This window comes from Monodon monoceros, unplaced genomic scaffold, assembly GCF_005190385.1.
Source record: "Monodon monoceros isolate NGI ecotype Baffin Bay Population unplaced genomic scaffold, NGI_Narwhal_1 Super_Scaffold_12, whole genome shotgun sequence".
Taxonomy (NCBI): domain Eukaryota; kingdom Metazoa; phylum Chordata; class Mammalia; order Artiodactyla; family Monodontidae; genus Monodon; species Monodon monoceros.
In genome coordinates this window covers 51,380,561-51,404,629 of record NW_021703768.1, presented here as the reverse complement: position 1 = coordinate 51,404,629, position 24,069 = coordinate 51,380,561, and the positions used below count along the sequence as shown (strand labels likewise).

Below are 24,069 nucleotides of genomic sequence, written 5' to 3'. Positions count from 1 at the left end.
GATGACATCAAATAAAAAGCTGCTGCTCATCCAAGGAAGCCATCAAAAAAATGAAAAATCAACCTATGAATTGGGATAAAATATTTGCAAACTACGTATCTGATATAAGGTTAATATCCAAAATAGACAAAGAACTCATACAACTCAATAGCAAAAACACAAATAACCCAACTAAAAACAGGCAAATGGCCTGAAGAGACATTTTTCCAAAGAAAGCATTCAACTGGACAACAGGTACATAAAAAGGTACTTTTAACATCACTAATTATCAGGGAAATGCAAATCAAAACCACAATGAGATATCAACTCACTGGTAGCATGATTATTACCTAGAATATAAGAGGTTAATACTGGAGAAGATGTGGAGAAAAGGGAACCATGCACACTGTTGGTGGAAATGTAAACTTGTGCAGCCACTATGGGAAACCATATGGAGGTTCCTCAAAAAATTAACAATAGAACTATCATAGATCCAGTAATCCTAATTCTGGGTACATATCTAAAGGAAACAAAATCACTATCTGGGAGAGATATACACCAAGGTATGTAAACTAACTAAATGTCCATTGATGGGTAAATGGATAAAGAAAGGGTGGTATATATATATATATATATATATATATATATATATAAATAATGGAATAATATGCAGCCTTAAAAAAGAAGGAAATCCTATCCTGCCATTTTGACACAGATAAATGTGGAGAGCATTGTGCTAAGTGAAATAAGCAAGACAGAGAAAGAAATACTGCATGCTATCAGTTATACATGGAATCTAAAAAAACCCAAACAAAAAACAAACAAATAAACCAGAAAAACCTCATAGAAACAGAGTAGAAAAATGGTTGTTTGGGGCTGAGGAGTGGGGGAAATAGGGAAAGGTTGGTAAAAGGGTACAGTCTTTCAGTTATAAGATGAATAAAGTCTCAGGACCTAATGTGGTTATAGTTGATAACATTGTACTGTATAACTGAAATTTGCTAAGAGAGTAGAACTTAAATGTTCTCACCAAAAAAACACAAAAAACAAACAAACAAAAACTTAAAGAAAACATGTGAGGTGATGGTTGTGTTACCTGACTCACTGTGGAGGTATCCTTTCACAATGTATACATATATCAAATTATCAAACTGTATACTTTAGATTCTTAAAAAAATTTATTTTGGGTCATTGATACTGCCAATAAAGCTGGAAAAAAAGAATAAGCAACCTTCATTAATGTCTGAATCCGTATGTAACCTCCATGGGGTGATGCTGGGAGATATTTGGAAATATAAGGGGGGATACTGGTAGTTACAATAAATGAAGGGTCTACTTCTGGTCAGGTCTGCTAAATGTTCAGCAATGTTGGGTTAGTCTCATACAATGAAGAACTGTCCTGACCAAAAGACCAACAGGACTCCTTTTGAGAAACACAGTAGGGGTCCTTTATTTGAAACAAAATAAGGAATTAAGAAAATGACCCATGGGTAGTTAAATTCATAACTAAAGTTTGTTATTAGATAAACCTACCTTGTCAGATCATGGCTCAGACACGGCCTCATTTAAGTAGCAATATCTATATCAAAAAGTTATTCCTAACATTTCTAAGTCTACAAATAGAAATTATTGAAATGATTTAGTAATCTATGCTATTAGTTATATCAGCTGGCTATCAGTTTTATAAATATTTACAGTCGCTTAAGTGAATGAAAAGGAATATATTTTCTAATTTTTGATTTATGTAACGAGAAATATTATGTTACTAGCTGTTAAATATTTTGGAGATCAACCTGATAGGAAATGTTGTTCAAGAAAGTCAGACTCCATTAATTTTCTTTTTTTTTGGCTGTGCCGTGTGGCATGTGGGATCTTAGTTTCCTGACCAGGGATTGAACCCACGCCCCCTGCATTGGAAGCGTGGAGTCTTAACCACTGGACCACCAGGGAAGTCCCAGACTCCATTAATTCAATGACAACTCAGTTTAAGAAAAAAAAAAGCGTTTTATCTGCTTGAGAGATTATTTTCCCTATTGAGAATTTAAAAAGGCACTATTACTTCAGATTCATCTTATCTTTTCAAAGCTCTGCTACTATTCCTGAGAAATCAGCACCCAGTTCACAGGAAGTCATATTATCACAACAGCTTGAAAAGTCTCATATTCGGCCACCAGTTGTCTGTATAAGCTCTTTTGAAAATAAACTAGTAACCTTATTCTTTTCTTGTCCTGTATGAAATCTTAGGACATACCACATAAGCAATGTAGAATAAAATAAACTGAAAGTATAATACATATTTCAGAATGAACTCAAAAGTTTCTAGTTACTTAAATTGTCTCTTTTTAAATTCTTTTGTAATATTTTTAGAAATTAACCTAATGGCCTTTCATTTTCTCAGACCAGAAAGAGTAACAAAAGAAAAAGCAGTTCCTGTGCCGTATGTTATTATTTTCTCTCCTTGCTATTTTAAGAAAAAGGATATTTAAATGTAGTATTGAAGAAAAAAATTAACAGGATAGAAACTGTTTTCAGACAGATTATATTTTCAGATTATACTATAAAATATATAATTTATACATAATCTTGCATTATATCCAATATATTTCAGCCCATCAGAAATGCAGTAGATCATATATTTTAAGTGATAATATAAAACAGCAGAACCTCTACTGTATTACCAAAATAGAATTGTTCACAAACGAGTAGTAACCTAAAATTTCTCAACTTTTTCAATTTTCCTAGAAAAGTTAAAACGTGTATGTAGAGTAGACCATTGCTAATAAAAACCATTTCATTGTCAGCACAGTTACGGAGTTTTTGTTTTAAATATCTTAAGCTGCTTTGCTTAATTATAGCACAAGCCTGATACTAGTGAAGGTAAAGATTTGAAGTTTACATCTGTTCAGTTGTTTGCAAGTTTTCAGTAGCAAATTATAAATCTGGAAATGTTAAAACAGTTTCATATTAGCTTATTAATTTTAATGAACTAATACTCTAATAGCTGTTGAAATTTGTGAGTAAACATCTCATTTAATATTCATCTTTTTAAAGCCATAATAAATAAGCCCTTCTATTTCATGTTCACTGTAAAAATAAAAGATACAGCTACAGCTATGGTATAGTGAATCATGGCAGTAGCTCCACCAGTTGGCAGAAAAGTCCTGGAACTTTCAAGCATATCTTCAGATCATTAGCATACTCCTTAATGTCCCCAAAGGAAAGAAGTTGGGATTGTCCCTACCCCCTTCTCTACATACTTTTTTGTTTTGCAACTTCTTTTCCTCTCTTGAGACTACCTTGATAACCATTTCAACCCACTTTCCTTTTTTAACAGATTTTTAAAAATGTAATTTCTTTCTTTTTTTTTTTTTTTTTAACAGATGAAAGAATAGGCAAATAGATTTGGTGCCTTGGATACAACATGGAAGTAATAAACACTTTGTTATATCCCATGGCATTTTCCCCCAGAGAGGTGTTCTCAGCATATTGGCTAAACTCTAATTTGTGCCATTACTTGCAGATTTCTTAAATTTGCACTGTAGTTTCAAATTAAATTTATATTTATGATCCAAAACAAATGGGCAACTGCCATGCACTATTAAACTATCACTGAATTATGTCAGTTAACTTCATTTCAGTGTAAGAAAAACACTAATCCTCTCCTTTATTTATAACATTGTATTCTGTCTGATTAATTCATTCTTCATAATAGCATGGCTATGATACTGCCTGGAAGTCAGAGAATAAATAGAAGGACTTTTCATGGTACCTTTCCATTTTGAGTCCACATTCTGTTTTGCTATATAGTCACAAATCCTAGCAGCTTCTAGAGTAATGTATCTCAGGCTTAGTACTTTGTCTGCATATTGGACAAAAGCTCTCCTGGGGAGCTTTAATTACTACTCATGTTTGAGACGCATCTCCAGAGATTCTGATTTAATTGGTATGGGATACGACCAGGGGATTGGGGTTCACTTAAGGTCATAGTGTGAAATATCAGAAACCAATACCCAGAACTGTTTTGCTTCCAAAAAACTAAACAAAACAAAACCTTACCTCTTCTCCTCCCTTATGCAAAAAAATATTATTTTCATCTGTTCAAGTTAATTGAGGACCTTGGAAATTTCCAAGACGAGATAAAAAGTTCTGTTTCATAATAATGGTTTTATTTTGTAGTTAATTTATTTTAGGGCATCCAATTCCTGAAATTCTGGTTTAAACTTATGAATGAGGATGGTTATCTCTCTTGGAAGTTCTTTATGTCTTTATTAGTATCATCAAGCTAAATTCTTGACTGATTGATTGAAAGGAGACTGAGTACTTTACATTTTACTCTCCCTAAGAAATAAGTGATGCAAACTGTAATTTCTCTAGAAGCTAGTTATTTTAAATACATTGTGCAAATATAATCATATTCTGCAAAAAGGAAAAGAAAGAAAACCCCAAAATTCCTTACATAACTTCGAATCCATAACTTCAGGATTTTTTTGAGTCTAAAATAAATTTATAAGATTTAAAATCGTACATTTAAAATAATGGCTTATGAACAATGGAGGGCTTTTGGTCCGTAATATGAGTAGTGCAGGATGATTATTCAATCTTTAGCTTATATACAGGAAAGCAAATTAGGGTCAACAGGGTCATGTATGCCTCCCTGCATAATTTTATCAGAAAGCACCATAATAACCCCAATATTTATACAAGAGAAAAACTAAGAAACAGGGAAGTGCTCATTAAATAAGATGAATTTAAAATTTGTTAATTATAGATGGATTGAAGAGATGCAATCTATAGTCTCAGCAATGTCTTAATGAAAATTTCCTCAGTGTTCAGATATAAATGATTTGAAAACTAGAATTTCTCTCTAAAGTCTAGGTCACTTCCACCAAGAACACTCATAACACCTGTCATGACAAATACAAATAGGAACAAACTATAAACAATTTACTTTGCATCTCCAACAGGAAGAAGATTCCTACTTTCCTACCCAGCAGGAGGAAGGAAGACATTTTCCTGACCCAGCAACAGCCCCGCCGATAAGAGGCTGTCACAACTCAGCCAATGAAAAGCCAATACACTCTGAACTCCCAGTTTCCTCCAATGGACTCTGTTTATAAGAGCCCCTTCTAACTCCCCGTTCTCCTCTGTAAAAGGACAGAGTCCCTTGTTTTCTGGACTTGTCTGTGGTTTGCCACAGAGTACATGTCCTGAATTGTAATTCTTTGTTCTTTCTGAATAAACCCATTTTGCTAGTAAAATAACTGGTTGTTTCTATTATTTTAGGTCAACATTTGAATACTGGCCACATTTTCTTAAACTTTCCTTTCTTAAATTATGTCTCATAATTTTTTATTGTATGAATTATCCATGGAGATTGAAGTAGATATTATTTCCCTCCACAGAGGGTTGGCCCTTTTGTCAGGCAGACAGAGCGAGAGACTCATTGTCTCAACTCAATAATTAATAAGCTGGATTGAGGTTGAAGTTAGGTTGCAGCTTTAATTAGATTCAGTCAACCTCTGGTTTTAAATGGCTTAAAAGGGCATGACCTATGTTGTGTTTGTTGCAGGCTCCTTTAATGGGGCTTGATGTCCTAAACCCTATGGAGTCCACCATGGGACTGCAGATTTGTACTCTGCTTTCAGCTCCTGACCCCTCCTTGAGCACGGTCCTTTGGGTTTTTTGGTTAAGAGTTTAGCAGGCCTCTATCTCCTCTAATCTGAAAGTTCTGCTTTTCAGAGGTTGTGAAAGTAACTCCTTTGTCTTCCATCCTACATGGGTTTAAAATACAGTAAATGTCTTAAGGAGGATTCTTACTATGTGTTTGTTGTAGGCATCTCTACACTATGGCTTGATTTCTAAACTCTGTGAGATTGTTGGAGATTTCATTTTGCTCATTTGGGCCAACTGCTTAGCCTCTTGTACTGCCACAGCTCTCAGCAAATGTCTCTTATGGCCATATTTTCAGACTCCTCTTCCTACCTGACATGTCAGTCCATATGGTTGTCAAAACCTCAGCTGATTTCTCTTTCCTCTAGTAGAGTCCTCTGCCTATGGCAAGACTGATCCTCAGATAATTCCAGACTCAGAAAATACTCCCAGAGAAGCCAATAGCTGGCAATATTAGCTTTCCTGGGGACTCGCCCCCTACTGGAATTTTACTTATCTAGCCTTCCATAGATCTTTTATTTCTTTAAAAGTATAATTTTTCTAATTCATCACTTTACTCCCAGATATTGCCATTGAGGGTGATGACTTGCCATCACTTATTGTATCCTAATGTATCTTATTATATCTTCTATATCCTAGAGAAAGAAATCTCCACTGCTGTTATTGTAAGAAATAATAAGCCTGACCTGTGTTTATCCTTGCATTTCTCAGAGTTCTGTGGCTGTTTTCTTATTTTTGTGCTCAAAATCAGGTCCCATGCATCCCTCTAACCAGGTTTCCTCATCTGTCAATTTCAACTTTGTTGCTGATGATCAAATGAGATTGCTACTCTTCCAGTGCGGAACTAAGAGATAATAGCTCTGCATCTCATATATGTAACAGGTCCACAGCATAGTGGAGATCTGCTATAATTTTTCACAACATGTTCTGATTGTTTGGGATAAAAGGTGTAATAAACACAAAGAATAACATGCAGCCATTGCACAAACCCAGAAGCATCCTCAGAGTACCTTTATACGCCTTGCCCACCTCTGCATGTTACGGTGCATATCCACTATCACCCACAAGGGTACACCACTCATCATGATTATAGAAGAGGATAAAGTGACCAGAGGGTCTCTGAGAGACGCAGGAAGTTTTCCATTACCTCTCTTAAGTCCCATATCCTCAACCTTCATTTTTTTTTTTTTTTTTTTTTTTGCGGTACGCGGGCCTCTCACTGTTGTGGCCTCTCCCGTTGCGGAGCACAGGCTCCGGACGCGCAGGCTCAGCGGCCATGGCTCATGGGCCCAGCCGCTCTGCAGCATGTGGGATCTTCCCGGACCGGGGCACGAACCCATGTCCCCTGCATTGGCGGGCGGACTCTCAACCACTGCGCCACCAGGGAAGCCCCCATTTTTTATTCCAAGATTGACCACAATTTACCAGGATAATTCACAGTGAATACACATATTGCCTACTGCCCTAACAATGTCATACAGTGGTCAGACCTTAGAACACTTGAACGTTTCTGAAGTCTTTAGACATCGATAGTCCAGTTTGAATTTGGCTGTGTTCTTTCACTTCCTTTCTGGTCTCTCTTAATCAAAGGTTCAAAAAATACAGCATCAAGTACCAAGGTCACCTTATTATATGTTTAAACGTTTTAACTCTGTGTCATCTATTCTGCAGGGTACATAGGGAAATCATTAGTAATGGGAAAGCACGGTATTAAAACTGTGAGCTCAGGGCCAAGGTCAGATGCAGCCACCCTCTCCCAGCATAAGAATTTGCTTCCAGTGCTAATTTCAGTGGTCCTGTGGTTAGTGAGTGGGCATGTACAGGCATATGTGTGCATTTATGTTATGTATGCAAGTATTTGTAAATGAAGGTAGCATTTCCTACCAACATCCTACTTCATATAGGATTAATAAAGCAAATTCTATATATGTGAAACCATGAAGCGGATAGAATTTATGTGTGTAAGAGAGTGTGTCTGTGTGTGTGGGGGGGTGGTGGTGGATAAAACTTCTGGTAATTTAAAAAATAACAGTTATAAAGTGGTGATATTTGAACAAAGTGTACAATTTGTATTATAATTTGGTTCAATCATAAACTTAATATAGAAGAAAAGGGTGTTTTAATTTTGAGTTCATTGCCCAATTGAATTATTCAGCCTTAGACAGAGACTATGAATTCCATGACCCAACACGAGAATAACACTGGGTCATGTGAAAAGGAATGGAAATATTCTAGATAAATGTAAGCTAGCACTTATATCTCTTATCAGGATTAACTGCACTGATGACTCTGTCAATCTTGGTTCCTTCCTCTGAAATATCTACCATTTCCAGGCATTGAATCCTCAATTTATTTTATCAGTATCCAATTGACACGGTTTCCAGTCCCATTAGTATCCCTGAAACAGGCAACCAGGACCTAGAAACCAGCTTCCATGAGGAACAGTTGAAGGAATGTGGATATTTTCTGTGTGGAATAAAGACTTCCAGAGAACATCATATATGTCTTTGTATATTTGAAGAACAGTCTTATGGAGGAAGATTAAAACAGACTTGAATCAATAAAAGGAAACTGTGAAAAGGCAGATTTCATTTACACAGAAATTTATCTGAAAGAGTTGTTAAAATGGACAAACTTACTTTTTCAGGTAGTTAAGCTCCCTGTCATTGTATGTGATAAGCAGAATCTAGACATCCATCTCTGAGCATGATTGTTGAGGCTGTTCTTGTATTGGTTGGAGAAGTTACATTATGTATCTTCTCTAACTCTTTAGAATCTATGATTTTATATTTTAGTGGGATTGCATGTAACTACCTGTTTTTAAAGTAGTTTCTGATATTGTAAGGCTTATTACTGGTTTGGCTTCGAAATTTTAAACTCATTAGTAAACCCTATAGCAAAAACAGGGCCTGATTCTCCCATTAGAAAATAAATAGAAAGAAAAAGACAGAGTTCTTAGGCCCTTTCCAAAAATTATCTTGTGAATAAAATCGTTGTAGTTTCAGAAGAAATGTAAAGGTTAATGAACTTTCTACTAAAAGACAGCACCAAATCTAAAACATATTTTAAAATCCCTCTGACTTTACCTCCAACTTTCTGAGAAGGCAGATTTCTGGGTTATATTAAATTCCTGCTGTTTGATCATGTACTGTTTTGTTCTCTATTAGAGATAAGCATTTTTTTCCATGTGAATATTCCTTCATTTATACTGAGCATGTCTAAACTTGCAGAATCAATCTAACACCTTCAGATGAACTAATGAGCAAATAAAACAATTCCCCAGGCTTTTACAAGAAATGAATGGATTTGTTATAAACATATCTCAAACACCTTCACTTCAGCTGCATGTTCTTGTTATTGCCAGAAAAAATTAACACATTGGATTTTAAATCATGACCTTTATTTTGTTTGACTTGAGTATATTTAGAAAATAAAAATTCAACACTGTGGACTTTTTTTTTTTGGCAAAAAGATCTTAGTAAAACCTCTTAGCTGGTTAACTTTATATGTGTGTATATATACATATATGTACACACACACAGACACACTTATGTAAAATTGGTTTCTTAGGAAACCAATGGTATGCCTGAAAATCATGTCAATTAGATAAACTGAGGATGCAACGCCTGGAAACAGTAGGTACTTCAGAAGAAGGAACTAAGATTGACAGAGTCAGCAGTGTAATTGGTATCTGATAAGAGATGTAAAGTGCTAGCTCACATTTATCTAGAGTATTTCCGTTCCTTTTCACATAACCCATTTTATGTATAAACACATAAAATATGTATTTGTAAGAAAAAAATTAAAACATGTCTGCTTACTCATCAATATCTCTAGGACACTACTTGACATGGTGAAAGGGATGGGTCTGTACTAGGTAAGTGTGAGCGAGCTTTATGGCTGAATGAATTCAAAAGAGTTGATATAAACTTCACTAATTAGGAAATCTAAAACTATGTTAAAATGTTTTGTTTTTGTGGAAAGAACACTAATTGTATGGAGCCAAAGGCATCTATGGCAATGTCTATTCTTTCTAGTTATATCCCCCACCTTCCCACCTTACTTCCTTCTACCAACTTCTGAAAATTAAGCTGAAAAGAAACAATTTTGAGAAAACAATTAACATGGCATGGATGGCATGGTATGTTGAGTACTGTGGTATAATATGGATATCACAGATCCCAATTTTCAAGTATGATCCTAATTTTGTACAATTTCATTATTTTTAATCAAGATGATTCAATAAATATTGAATTAAGTGTGCTTTATTCTTATGAAAAATAATCAGAAATGAAGAATAACAAAAATACGGCATACAATATATTACTGAGATTACTTAGAGGGAAATTTATGACCTTAAATAATAATTTTTTAAAAATTAAAAGGATAAAAATTAATGTCCTAGAAAGCCACCTTAATATGGTATTAAAAGGACAGAATAAATTTTAAAAATTGCAGTAAGGATTTAATAAAGAACAGAAATTAATGAAATTGAAAATAAAGATACGGTGAGTCAATTTCAAAAATTCATTAGTTAAAAAGAATAATAAAATTTACAAATATATAGCAAGATCAGGAAAAAAACAGGGCATGAGTAAATAATATTAATATACAAAGAGAACGGAATTATAGGTACAGGAGAGATTAAATGATATGAACAACTTTTGTCAAAAAATTTTAAAACAGAAAAAATTAATTCCTAGCAAAAAGATAAATTATATAAACTGATTCAAAAAAGAAATTGAGAAAACAAAGACATTTTGCAAAAGGAAACATAGGGGCAATCTTACTCATAAATGTAGATGTTAAAAAAAAAGAACCTCAAGCAAAAGTGGTATTCCCCGCTTTTCAAAAGTTCACTTTATGCCGCTTTTGCTTTTACGAAAGGCCTAAACTAGTACCTCTTTTCACGAACTGAAAGAAATCTGAAAAGGATTTTGGCTTTTAAGCAAAAAGATGAAAATCGAAAAAAGAATTTTACGTTTGTTTTGCAGGGAGCTATCATAGAGGCAGCACATACCCCCAGTAGGCAGAGTGGCACCAAGCTCCTTCCCTAGGATTACAGCCAATATCTCAGCATCAGGCTGCCATAGCATGAACCGTGTCTGTGAGCATCTGTGCTTTATCTCAGTTTATTTTGTGTATCCATTAGCAAGATGTGTCCTAAGGTAATTGTTTCTTTGCTTTACCCCTTTTGGCTTATGAAAAATTTCACAGGAATGCTCTACGTTCATATAGTGGGGGAAGCCTGAATTAGCAAACCAAGTTTACCAATGCACAAAAATGATCAAGTTGAATTCTTCCCAAGAATACAACAGCAGTTTGACATTAGAAAATCTCCTACAATCTGTTAATGTAATTCAGCGCATTAACAGACTGAAGAAGTAAATCCATTATAGTCATTTCAAAAATGTTGAAAAAAATCCCCAAATTAAAAATCCATTCAAGAAAGAGATTAAGAGAAAACTAGGAACAGATGGGAACTTTCTTAAAACCTGATAAACAGTATCTACCCAAGATGCAGAGCAAGAATTCTACCCAATGGCAAACATTAAAATATTCCTTTTAATATCAGAGATGCTGCTATCGGTTTTTCTATTCAAAATCAAACAGAAGTCCTCGCTCAGAAAGTATGGCAAGAAAAAAAAGAAGAAAAAAAGTATGTATTAGTTTGAAAGATATGTGTCTTTATTTACATACAAGACAGATATGATTGTCTTCATTCAAAGCCCCCCAAACCCTATAAATAATGAAACTGAAGGTAATTTAGTAAGGTTGCTGAATACGGGATCAAAATCCCACAAGGACATTTCTATACAACAACAGAGAATAATTAACAAAACCCAGAATCACTATTTAATAATCAGAAAAGGGGGCTATTATTTGAAGAAAGACATGAACCCTCTGTAACACATGATAAGAGGTAGATTCTAGATAAAGACCTAAATGAGAAAGGTTTTTTAATATTAACTTCATAGTTTTACCTAAGCAGAAACCTTTGTGGCCTAGGAATGGGTAAGAACTTCTTAAAGCTTCAAAACACAATGACAATGCAAACTTAAGGTGGATTTAATTACGTCAAAGTTCAGAATTTCAGTGAAGGACACCATGGACAAACTTAATATACAGATAATAAAATGGGATAAGAGATTTATAGTGTCTAAAGCAGACAATGGATTAATATCTAGAATATACAAGAAATTCTGTAAAACTGATAAGGGCAGAAACCACCTTATAAAAATGAGAAAAGCAGTTACAGAAGAGGAATCCGAAAGACTGATGAGCATTTGTAGGGTTCTTAAGCTACTAGAGATCAGATAAAAGCAAATTAAATCAATACTGAGTGTTCCTAATTCTCATTCTCTGTCAATGCTTGGCATTTTCCATAGTTCTAATTTCTTCCAACCCTCATGCACTGTTAATAGGTATCTATACTGGTCATTTGGGGGAACTGTTGGCATTATTTACTCAAGTTAAGTATATTCATATTCTGTGACCCATACATTCTGCTCCTGAGTCTATAGGCCAAAGAAATTTTGACAAGGTCCACATTAGGATATTCATTAGTATTACATATAGTGGCAGGAAGCTGGAGATATTCTGTGTTCCAGTCAGTGAATAGTTGGATAAAATGTGGTAGATGCACACCTTAGGAGAACATTATTTAGAACCCACAGATTATAAATACACATAGCCACCCGGATGCATCTAAAAGCCTAGTGCTAGATGAGAAAGATAAGAAACAGTGCAGTATATAAAGACACCATTCCCGTAAATTAAAATATATGCACAGAAAACAACAATAAACATAATTTAAGAAAACAATAAAAAAGATACAGATTAAATAAACTCAACATAATGGAAAGTAGGATATGAGGATAAAAGGAAACAAATGAGTGTGTGGACTGGTGATGATGGTAGCCGTTAATTAAGAAGTGGGACTGCAGCAACTATATGCACTCAAGGTTCAGAGGAGGAGAAAAAAGGATGACAACATAGCAAATATATGTGAATAAATCTCACCAAAAGATGTATAAAACACTTGTAAAGGAAATTATCACATTTTATTATAGACATTAAATATTTAGGAGATCTAAATAAAAGAAGAGAAAAACCAGTTAGTGGATGGGGAAAGTTATTATTAGGATTCTCCCCACATTGACTCATGCATTGAATAGGAACTTCTTCCCTTAATCCAACCTGGTTTTCATGGAACTTGACAAAATGATTCTAAAATTCAAAGAGCAAAAAAAGGAAAAACAAAGGCCAAGACACTCAGGCAGCAAAACAAGTTTGAAGGGAGATATCAAAACTTCTTACAAGGCTCCAGTAATTGAGACAGTATGGTATTGGCACAGGATTTGATATACAGACCAAAGAAACCAAATAAAGACCTCAGAAATAGACTCAAACGAATGGAAATTTAAAATATAACAGATTAGCACTGTGAATCAGTGGGGGAAATAATGAATTATTTTCAGTAAATGGTGGTTGGAAAAAATTAAATAGGAAAAAATCGCAGTGACTGGATCTCTACCCTATAACACAGCCCTCCTTCCCGCCAAAACCCAGAAAATATCAACAACACAAATCATTTCGAAAATATTTGAAATATAAATATTTGAAAAATAAAATATTTTTTTTAAAAAATTGAAAAATACCCAGGAAAATATGTTTATGACATTGGGGATAGAGAAGAATTTCTTAAGGCAGATAATACATGCCAGAAAGATGATAAAGAAAATGAAGAACTGGGGCTTCCCTGGTGGCACAGTGGTTGAGAATCTGCCTGCCAATGCAGGGGACACGGGTTCGATCCCTGGTCTGGGAAGATCCCACATGCGCCCGTGAGCCACAATTACTGAGCCTGCGCGTCTGGAGCCTGTGCTCCGCAACAAGAGAGGCCGCGATAGTGAGAGGCCCGTGCACTGCGATGAAGAGTGGCCCCCACTTGCCGCAACTAGAGAAAGCCCTCACACAGAAATGAAGACCCAACACAGCCATAAATAAATAAAAAAAAAAAAAAAAAAAAAAAAGGCTGGCTTTATTAAAAAAAAAAGAAAGTGAAGAACTACAATTCATTAAAAGATATCATAGAGTGAAAAGACAAACCACAAATGAGAGAAGAGAGCTGCCATTCAAATAATTAAAAAAGGAGTCAGCAGAAGATATTTTAAAACTCTCAAAAATCAACAAGAAAAATGCAATCAATAGGAAAATGGACAAAATTTGTAAAGGAATTTCACAGATGAAGAAATTGTATAACTAATACACATACAAAGTTATTTTCCCCTACTGGTAATTAGAGAAAGTGAAATTAAATTCCCAGTGAGATATCATTTTATACCTATCAGACTGGCAAAATCTAAAGGACTGAAAACATCAAATGTGGTAAACAAAGTTGGTGACAGATCAGTAGTCATTTAGGAAAATGGTTTGGTTTAGGTAGTCAAATTAAAGATGTGTTTTTCTTATGACCCAGTTGTTTGCTACTGGCATTTATTCTAGAGGAACTCTTATGCTCCAGGACAGATGAAAATAATATTTATAGCAGTGTTGTTTATAAACAAAAAATGGGATAACTCAGTTGTTCATCAACAGGAGAATAGATAAATTGTACCATATTCACATAGTGGGTGATAGTATAGCAGCAAAAATAAATGAATGTGGCTATGCTCACTGAAAAGACAAATCCAAGAAACATAATGCTGAGTGAAAAAGCAAATATAGAATACATACATTGTTACCCCTGCAAAAGTTCAAAGACAAGCAAAATTAAATAACACTGATTAAGTATACATATGCAAAGAAATGATAAATACAAAATTCGGGGGAGGCAGGAAGCAAAGAAGAAGTACAGACGGTGCTTCAGTAATACTGGTAATTGAGTCTGGTTTGTGATTAAAATCCTATGTCCGGCTTTTCAGGCCTGACCATAGGCAATTATAGAGGCTTTACCTGGTAGGCATCACAGAAGAAAGCTGCCCTCCCCACACCAGATTTGGTGTAAAGCCAGTGCATTACAATCTCTGAAGGAGCTGCAATCAAGGTCTCAGGCCCCTGGCCTGTGATGCTCTTTCATATATTTACGGTCCTCAGCACCTGCATTCCTGGGTCCTTTATCTGAGGGCTTGGGCAGAGGGCTTCTGGATCTCTGCTGAGCCCTCTTTAGAGGGGTATTAGGGAGAAACCTTAAAGATACTTTTCCCCACTGTGAATTAGTACCCAGTACTTTTCCACTCCTAGTCTTCCCTTCTTCCCCCTGCCAAAAATAAAACCCCAGCACACACACATATACACCCCTCAGGGCCCATGAAAGTGCCAAGGCCTTTTGTTCAGGGCCTCCTCAACAGTAAGATTACCCCCACATCTGTCCTGGTCGACCTGACCCTGGACCAGTGCACTGTTCCATGGGGGAAAATAGAATATTGGGGGTGGGGGGGGGTTTGGCATTTCCTCCGGTTTTACACTCTTGTTTACACCACTGTACCAAGTGATTAAAGGCTTAACTCTTTCAGTTTTGGCTGAGCCTTGCTTAGCATAGCTGAGCTCTTGATAGTAATATATTGCTTAAGTTAGGTTGTATAATAAAGCTACTTTGAACCTCCTCCATAAAAACTTATAAAAAGTTGAAGTTCTGTGGAACTTCTATGGGGAGGACAAATAAGATTAAATCACAAAGAAGCAAATATTTAATTTATAGCTTCAGTACCCCAGAGTACAAAAAGACAAAGGATACTGAGGGGTTATCAGAAGAGTGACTCATTCTTTTTAAAATGTGGGTATAGGGTAGAAGGTAGGATACAAAGGAATCTTTTAAAGCACATAATTCATACAATAAATTTTCTCTTCTTTGGTATGAAATCCTTTAAGTAAGACTGAATTTCACATTATATTTTGGGCTAAATATAATATATTTTAAAATGTATCTATACCAAATCTATGGACAATGGGTTTCTATAGTTACTTACCATTTTATAAAACAGTATGTACTTATAAAATGTCTTTAAACTAAGTTTCTTCATTCAAACTACTGTATAAAGTTATATTTGTCCTTAAACTACTTTCTTCAAACTTTGAGGATTTTGTAATTCAATTTATCTTTTGCCTCAACCATACAAGGCTCTGTTTTTACCTCCTTTTGGTTTACATCATTGCTGTACTGATCTTATTGGTCTTCTTATGTAGAAGTCCCTCTGGTTCCCTGAAGATCAGAGTTCCCCATATCTGAGCTTCTCCAACCAGACCCCCCAAAAACATCATAAGGGTAAATACACAAACTCTTCTGACAGACCATGGTTTTATAAAAGATGAAATTATATTTTATGTTTATACTGTCTGATCATCATTACACGTAACAAATTCTCAAAGGTGAAAAAGGTATTAGAGATTGCCTTGCCCTAATTTGATAATTCCTTATATCTATATAGTACAATTAGTTATAATTTAGAATGTGCTTTCACATCAGCTCATTTGATCCTTGTAACTATATTAATTAGGAATATATAATTATTACCATCTTACAGATCAGAAACAAACAAAAGAAGAGGTTTCTATGATATCCCTGAGGTCATACATTTAGTTAGACATGAACTCAGAAATAAGTATTCCTTGTCCTCTGTACAAGCATGAGACACTCTATACTAAAGCACGGACACTTTCTACTTGTCCTAAACTTGTGGGACAACTTGTAAAATATTAAAATAAAATAGTATGAAAGTGAAACACTTCCAAACTCATTCTATGAGGCCACCATCATCCTAATACCAAAATCAGACAAAGATACCAGAAAAAAAAGAAAATTACAGGTCAACATCATTGATGAACACAGATGCAAAAATCCTCAACAAAATACTAGCAAACTGCCTCCAACAATACATTAAGAGCCAGAGCAATCCTGAGAAAGAAAAATGGAGCTGGAAGAGTCAGACTCCCTGACTTCAGCCTGTACTACAAAACTACAGTAATCAAAACAGCATGGTACTGGCAAAAATACATAAATATAGATCAATGGAACAGGATAGAAAGCCCAGAAATAAACCCACCCACTTATGGTCAATTAATCTATGATAAAGTGGGCAACAACATACAATAGAGAAAAGACAGTCTCTTCAGTAAGTGGTGCTGGGAAAACTGGACAGCTACATGTAAAAGAATGAAATTAGAACATTCTCTAACACCATATACAAAAATAAACTCAAAATGTATTAAAGACCTAAATGTAAGACCAGATACTATAAAAGTCCCAGAGGAAAACATAGGCAGAACACTCTTTAACATAAACCACAGCAATATTTTTGGGGGACCCATCTCCTAGAGTAATGGAAATAAAAGCAAAAATAAACAAATGGGACCTAATTAAACTCAAAAGCTTTTGCACAGCAAAAAAGACCACAAACAAAACAGAAAGGCAGCCTATGGAACAGGAGAAAATAGTTGCAAATGATGTGACCAACAAGGGATTAATTTCCAAAATATACACACAGCTCAATATAAAAAAAACCCAACCCAATCAAAAAATGGGCTGAAGACCTAAACAGACACTTCTACAAAGAAGACATACAGATGGCTAATAGGCACGTAAAAAATGTTCAACATGGCTAATTATTAGAGAAATGCAAAGCAAAACTACAATGAGGTATCACCTCAAATCAAAAAATCTACAAATAATGCTGGAGAGGGTGTGGAGAAAAGAACTCTCCTACACTGTTGGTGGTAATGTAAATTAGTACAGTCACTATAGAGAATGGAGTATGGAGGTTCCTTAAAAAACTAAAAATAGAGTTACCATATGATCCTGTAATCCCACTCTTGGTCATATATCTGGAACAAACTCTAATTCAAAAAGATACATGCACCCCTATGTTCATAGCAGCACTATTTACAATAGCCAAGACATGGGAACAACCTAAATGTCCACTGACAGATGAATGGATAAAGATGTGGGGTGTGTGTGTGTGTGTGTGTCTATATATCTATATCTATGAATGATGGAATATTATCCAACCATAAAAAAGAATGAACTAATGGCATTTGCAGCAGCATGGATGAGCCTAGAGATTATCATAGTAAGTGAAGTGTAAGACAGACAAAGACAAATATCATATGGTATCACTTATATGTGGAATCTTAAAAAAAAAAGATACAAATGAACTTATTTACAAGACAGAAATAGACCCATGGCATAGAAAACAAACTTATGGTTACCAAAGGGGAAAGGGTCAGGGAAGGGATAAATTAAGAGTTTGGGATTAACATACACATACTACTATACATAAAATAGATAACGAACAAGGACCTACTGTATAGCACAGGAAACTAGACTTAATATCTTGTAATAACCTATAAGGGAAAAGAATCTGAAAAGGAATATATATATATATATATATATATGTGTATATATATACATATTTAAAACTGAATTGCTCTTCTGTACACCTGAAACTAACATGACATGGTAAATCAACTATACTTCAATAAAAGAGAAATAATTTATTAAAATAAAACAGATTAGAACCAATAAAATGAAATGAACTTAAATTATGATAATGAGTTGTCCAAAACCTTTATAAGGAATAGCAATGTTTTTGTCAAATATAGCTTTTGTCAAATCTGTTACTTTTGAGTTCATTATCTACATATTAAACATTACTGACATCAAGGCAAAGTAAATTTAATCATGAGTTTTTCTCAGATTTTGCTCTTACTGTATAGTCTCCATTTTTTTCATATGTACACCTGTAGCTTTCAGTAAAAGGATACTTAGCAAAATCCTTACTTAACATTGATGAGTAAAGAAATATTTTTCTACTAATATATCTAAGGCAGAAAGAAAACAGCTTTAAAGAAGTCCTTACCTCCAAAAAGATGGAATGCTTTTCTGCGGCTTGGTAGAGGCCACTTTGCAGAGCTGGATTTCTGAAAGCTTTGTTTTCTTTTCAAATATTCTTTAGTAAAGAATGTTTTTGTGGCATTGTTCAGTTCTAGAGTAAAGCAAAAGAAAATAGTATTTTTAAACATTAATTTGAGTAAAATGGCAAGAACCTGAAAAATGGTTGTTGTAGTATTTTGATAATAAATTCAGATCTCTTTAAGACAGTGAAGACAAAAGTAGAGTCAACTTTTTTTTTTAACCCAAGCAAACCTAATTCCTCTGAATTTGATGCAACTCTGATATGCCTACACATAGAACACACACCTACTGAGCAGCTCCTATGTCAGATAGTACACCAGATATGCAGAACACAGTGATGAATGAGACATAGCCCTGCCCTCAAGAAGACTGCAGTCTAAAAGATGGAAATAAACAGGCAGACCAGGAAAAGGGGGGAAACGTGTTATGGGTGTAGCAATAGAATAACTAGAGTGTAACCATGGCTCAGGAGTGATAATGAAAAGGAAAAATCCTTAGAACTTTTTATGTCATAGTCTCTTTATTTCATTCCATATGTGATGGGTTGACCATTTAGATGCTAACACTGCTGATATGAATAAGTTTAAAAGATGTAGAGGTAAATTCTCAACCTTTCAGAAACATGAATGAGTTAAAGAGAAAAGGAAAATATTCATTTGAAATAAATGAATACCAATCAAAGATCACATGTGATGACATTCACTTTATTTTTAAAATTTTATTTATTTATTTATTTATTTAGGCTGTGCCGGGTCTTAGCTGCACCACGCAGGATCTTTTTTTTTTTTTTTTTTTGCGGTACGCAGGCCTCTCACTGTTGTGGCCTCTCCCGTCGCGGAGCACAGGCTCCGGACGTGCAGGCTCAGCGGCCATGGCTCAAGGGCCCAGCCACTCCGCGGCACGTGGGATCCTTCCGGACCGGGGCACGAACCTGTGTCCCCTGCATCGGCAGGCGGACTCTTAACCACTGTGCCACCAGGGAAGCCCCACCCAGGATCTTTTAGTTGAGGCATGCGGGCTCTTAGTTGTGGTCCAGTGGGTAAGACTTTGCGCTCCCAATGCAGGGGTTTGCTCTCTGGTGGGGGAACTAGATCCCACATACATTCACTTTAAGAGTCTCTGGATACGAGCCAGGGAAAAGCAAGGCATGATCCGAGTTGAACTGTTCGATGGAGAAGTTCTTCTCAGGGAGGCCAGTGTAGAGCTGGTTACTAACTGAGAAATAAAGTAGTCTTTCCATCAGTGATGCCCTCTTACTTTCATCCCACAATTATTCCTGTACTATCTTCTCTGTTTCCATCCTTCAGGCTTTGAGCTTCTGCTCAAACCGGTTACATCAAATTATCTCTATTTTTCCTAATTACTCTCCAGGATTGATTCTTTCCTTAAGCAATTCACAGGGAAAACATTCTCAGAGTTTACATTTAACAGCAAAAGAAACAATGTAAAAAACAGACCACTCCAAGCAAGGGAGGTTAAGTATTAAACCGGCAACTCCCTTCCCCATTCTACACCCAAGGGCCAGTAATTAAAGCACACAAGATAGAGAAAAAGTAATTTCATAGTCTGTGTACTCATCGTGTATGTTGGAGGTTGTTATGGCTAGTGAATGTTTTATCCTTCATATGTTTAATAGTTAAATCACTTCAGATTGGATATTCTCGCAGTGTTTTCTGCAGCAGTGCACAGGTGTTTTATCAATGTCCACTCTGCCCACTGCCTGTGAACAGCCCCTTAGTGTAAGATGTTCATGGCACTACTACCTGGTTAAAAGGACTCATCAGTGTCATTCATACTGATGAAGAGAATGGAAGAGATTATCAAATGACTTATAACATATTCACTTATAGTAACAATTCTTGCAGGGCTTATCCTTAAGCAGTGATGACTGTAATTCAGGGTATTTTCTGAGAAATTAAAAATCCTATACGTGGTATTGTGTTAACAATTAACTCTAGGGCAAATTGACTCACAACTTCCTAAATGCCTTTAAAAGTAAGACCAGTGTGGTGGGTAAATGATTTCATGTGGGAGATAATATAAACCAAGGTGAAGAGTTTGAAACTCAAGAAATCTTATTCTCCTCCTTTCTCTTTCTCCTCTCCACCTCCTCCTCCTTCTGGAGAGCTTGTAGCCATGCTCTAAAATGTTGATGCAATAACCAGAGGATGCCACTGCACTGCCCTCTCTTAAAATGAAAACTTATTTGGAAGTGTAATTGATTTCAGTAAACCAGATCAAAAAGACATTCTTGTAAGAGTTGGCCAATAAGTGCAGTTTTGAAAGCTGGTCACAAATCTAACTTCTCTTAGAGGATACATGAGAGAGGTAAAAGTAATAATGATAACTGTGATATTTTTGTTTTCTAGCTTCAAGGAACTTATTACACAATGCACTTTTAACCTACATAACAAACCCATGTGATTAATGCACCAAAGAAAAAAAGGGTTCATAAAAATATTTATAATACCTACAAAAACTATGATCAGAGAAATTACTAAAATGTGCAAAATGAGATGGGAGATGTACCTACAACATTTTGTTGAACATAAATACATGTGTCCATAACATAATCTTATGAGATGTTGGAAGATTTTATTTATTACACTGATCTGAAAGGCCTTTGGAGAAAAGAGGACCTAGAAGCCCTTATCCCTCCATTTCTGGGGCAAATAAGAACTGGTTCTAATGCTTCTTAACTGTGGCACCTTTCGTAAGTTGTTGAACTTCTCTTTGTACTCACTTTCTACCCTATCTCTGGCAAACATTTATTCTGCAATAGCTATGTGCCTAGCACTTTACTAGTATAGCTATAAATATAGAAATTAATTAAATGTAATTCCTGTCTGCTGGGCATTGTACTAGATCACTGATTCCAAAATACACGTCTGGAGCCTGGCCATGCATCAAAATTGCTGAGGGCACTTGTTAAAAAGACAAATTCTAGGACCTTGCCCAGATATTACTGAAGCAGAATTGCTGTGGATGTGACCTAGGAGTCTGTGCTTACTACAGGCTCCTTGGGTGATTCTGATGCACAGTCAAATTTGATAACCACTGGATGAAATGACCTTAAATCCTTTTCTGTTCTAAAATTACCTGAATTTATTTAAATAGGTTAAACCTTATATCACTCTGGTATAAACTGTACAAACCTTACCCAAGGATGTTGTTCTTTCTATAGAACAGTGTTGCTTCATTCTAGTGGCATTTGAACTTGGAACTCCAGGATATTGCAACAAAAAAAATATTCAGTACTACCTTTCTCAGAATTATTTGGAAGAAGCACTGAGAAAAATCTGAAGGCAGACCAAGATGTAGGGCTCGGAGTAAAAGGTGATAAAAACTACCTTTATCTCCTCCTTTGCCAACCCTACCTCTTAGGGAGTACAGGCTTCTTAATACAATATACATTATAATGTATTAGATGTAATCAATATTTCATATCATTCAATATGCTAGAAAAAGACAAAACCCTGAATATCCTGGAAAGATTCTAAAGTCTACTCAAATGGTACATTTAGTTAAATGTGGTGGCAGTACCAGTGGAAACAGCAGCATCTTTGCGTGACACTATCATAGAAATAGTAAATAAGTGTTAAGATAAGAGTTCCAGTCTTCTTGACTTGGCTGAATGCAGGAGTCAATCACCAACTACATAAAAACATAATTCACATTATTACAGTGTATATTACCATGAGTTTCACTGTATCGTACCATAAAGAATAAAATAAGAACAACCACATACACGGCACAATTTTGAACTACAGGCAGTACCAGTAGGGTAGTGTAACTCTGATTTCTGCTTTATGCTTCAATATGGGCAATTTTATATTTAAACAACTAATTATAATTAAGCAAATATTTGTTAGTAATAGTTTTAAGCATTCTGCTAAGTATAAGAGTTAAAACTGTGAAACAGGCATAGTACCTGCATTAAATCCTATCTAGTAAATAGGTAACCATTAAGTTATGAGGTAAGTGCCATGACAGGGTTAATTCAGGCCTTAGGGTCCTATTAACGAGGGGAATATAATAAGAGTATTATTATAAATACAGGGCACAGTCATTTAGATGGACCCAGTGGTATTATGTTCTAATTTAAAAGGCTAGGATATATGTGTCCACCCATCTCATTTAGATTATTAAAGGCCTTGTTTACCTACTTAAAATTATGTCTCATTATAATGAAAGCTTTTTTTCCCTACAATTCCCTTCTGAGTCCTATGTTGTTTGATACATAATATTTCATTTTTCACAAAGATGCAACTTGCAAAAAGATGATTTGACAAAAAGAAATTTGAAGCATGTTTTAATAAAAGTTAAAAAAAAGACTACTTCTCCAAGAGTTTTGCATTATATATATAGAATGAGCCCTGATTTTAAGTGGAAATCCAACTTTCCTTCATTTCAACAGGCACTGGACATGCTTGTTCACAGGCATTATTTGGTTCCAGGAGATTAATGTACAATAAAGGACATTTGCAAGGAATAGACAAGATTGTGAATGAAGAGTCCCAATCAGTGGGCATTTGTATAAAAACGGAGATTTCTAACAAAACAATCTTTACCAGCTGATGCTTAACCCTCATTTTTTAAACATAGCATTTAGTTTAAGTAACCTCTTGTGAGATGATCTTTAGAACTTTTAGATTAGTCTCATCTCACTCTTCTTTAATATGTTGATGTATATGTTTATATATTTAATATGATGAAAAATAGTAATTTTTCAAGAATATACAATCTAAGATAGTTTTCTTTGTATTGTTTTACAGCAGCAGGAGTAAAATTGAGTGAGGATGCTGCTTCAAGGGGATTTGAGATCGTTCCCTTACACAGGACCAGAGAAGGGCTAATATATTGACATTTGAGCTCACTTTACTAGATATCAATGAAAATCTATAAACTATCTTAAAACTGTCTTCAGGGTTTCAAGGGCAATGCTTGATCTGCACCTCTGCAAGAGGGGCAAGAAAGTCTCACTTGTAAGGGACCCTAATTCTCCTAGTGAAACTCATTTTATACCCATGTGAGCACCCAGAAAGGTTCATCTATGAGGGGAACACTACCAGTTAGAGAAAACTAGAGTCTGCTATTGCAGCTTGCATTTAACAGAATATGACTACTTTGACTCAAAGAAATATGAGTAAGATAAGCCTCAGAACCAACTCTTCAGACCTGGCAGGTTCTCACCCTAGGGTGGCTGCAAGGTCTCCTAGTAACTGCATGTCCTATGTGATTTGGTGGCAAGAGGAACTCTGAATGTTGGGAAAGAGAGACCAACCAGGAGTATCTCATTAATACTTATGAATATTTATCTATGTATCCTCTGAATATAAATTTTAACCTGATTTTCTTACCCTTTCCTAGTGAACTGTTCAAAGTTAAAATCTAGTTAGGAAGTTCCATCTCCAACTAAATATGTAGCCTGATGACAGAGGCACATACAACAGGGACCAAACCAAACCAAAAACAAAAATTCTATGTTTGACACTTTGTCAAAGTGG

General features: G+C 35.3%; 1 protein-coding gene across 1 annotated transcript in view; it reads right to left on the bottom strand.

The window, feature by feature from the left end:
* RNF180 (ring finger protein 180) overlaps positions 1 to 24,069 on the bottom strand; it is a 287,858-nt gene that overhangs the window by 40,006 nt on the left and 223,783 nt on the right. Inside the window, exon 7 of the mRNA XM_029219003.1 lies at positions 18,507 to 18,632. Coding sequence (XP_029074836.1) covers positions 18,507 to 18,632 — 126 coding nt within the window. The remainder of the gene's footprint in view (positions 1 to 18,506; positions 18,633 to 24,069) is intronic.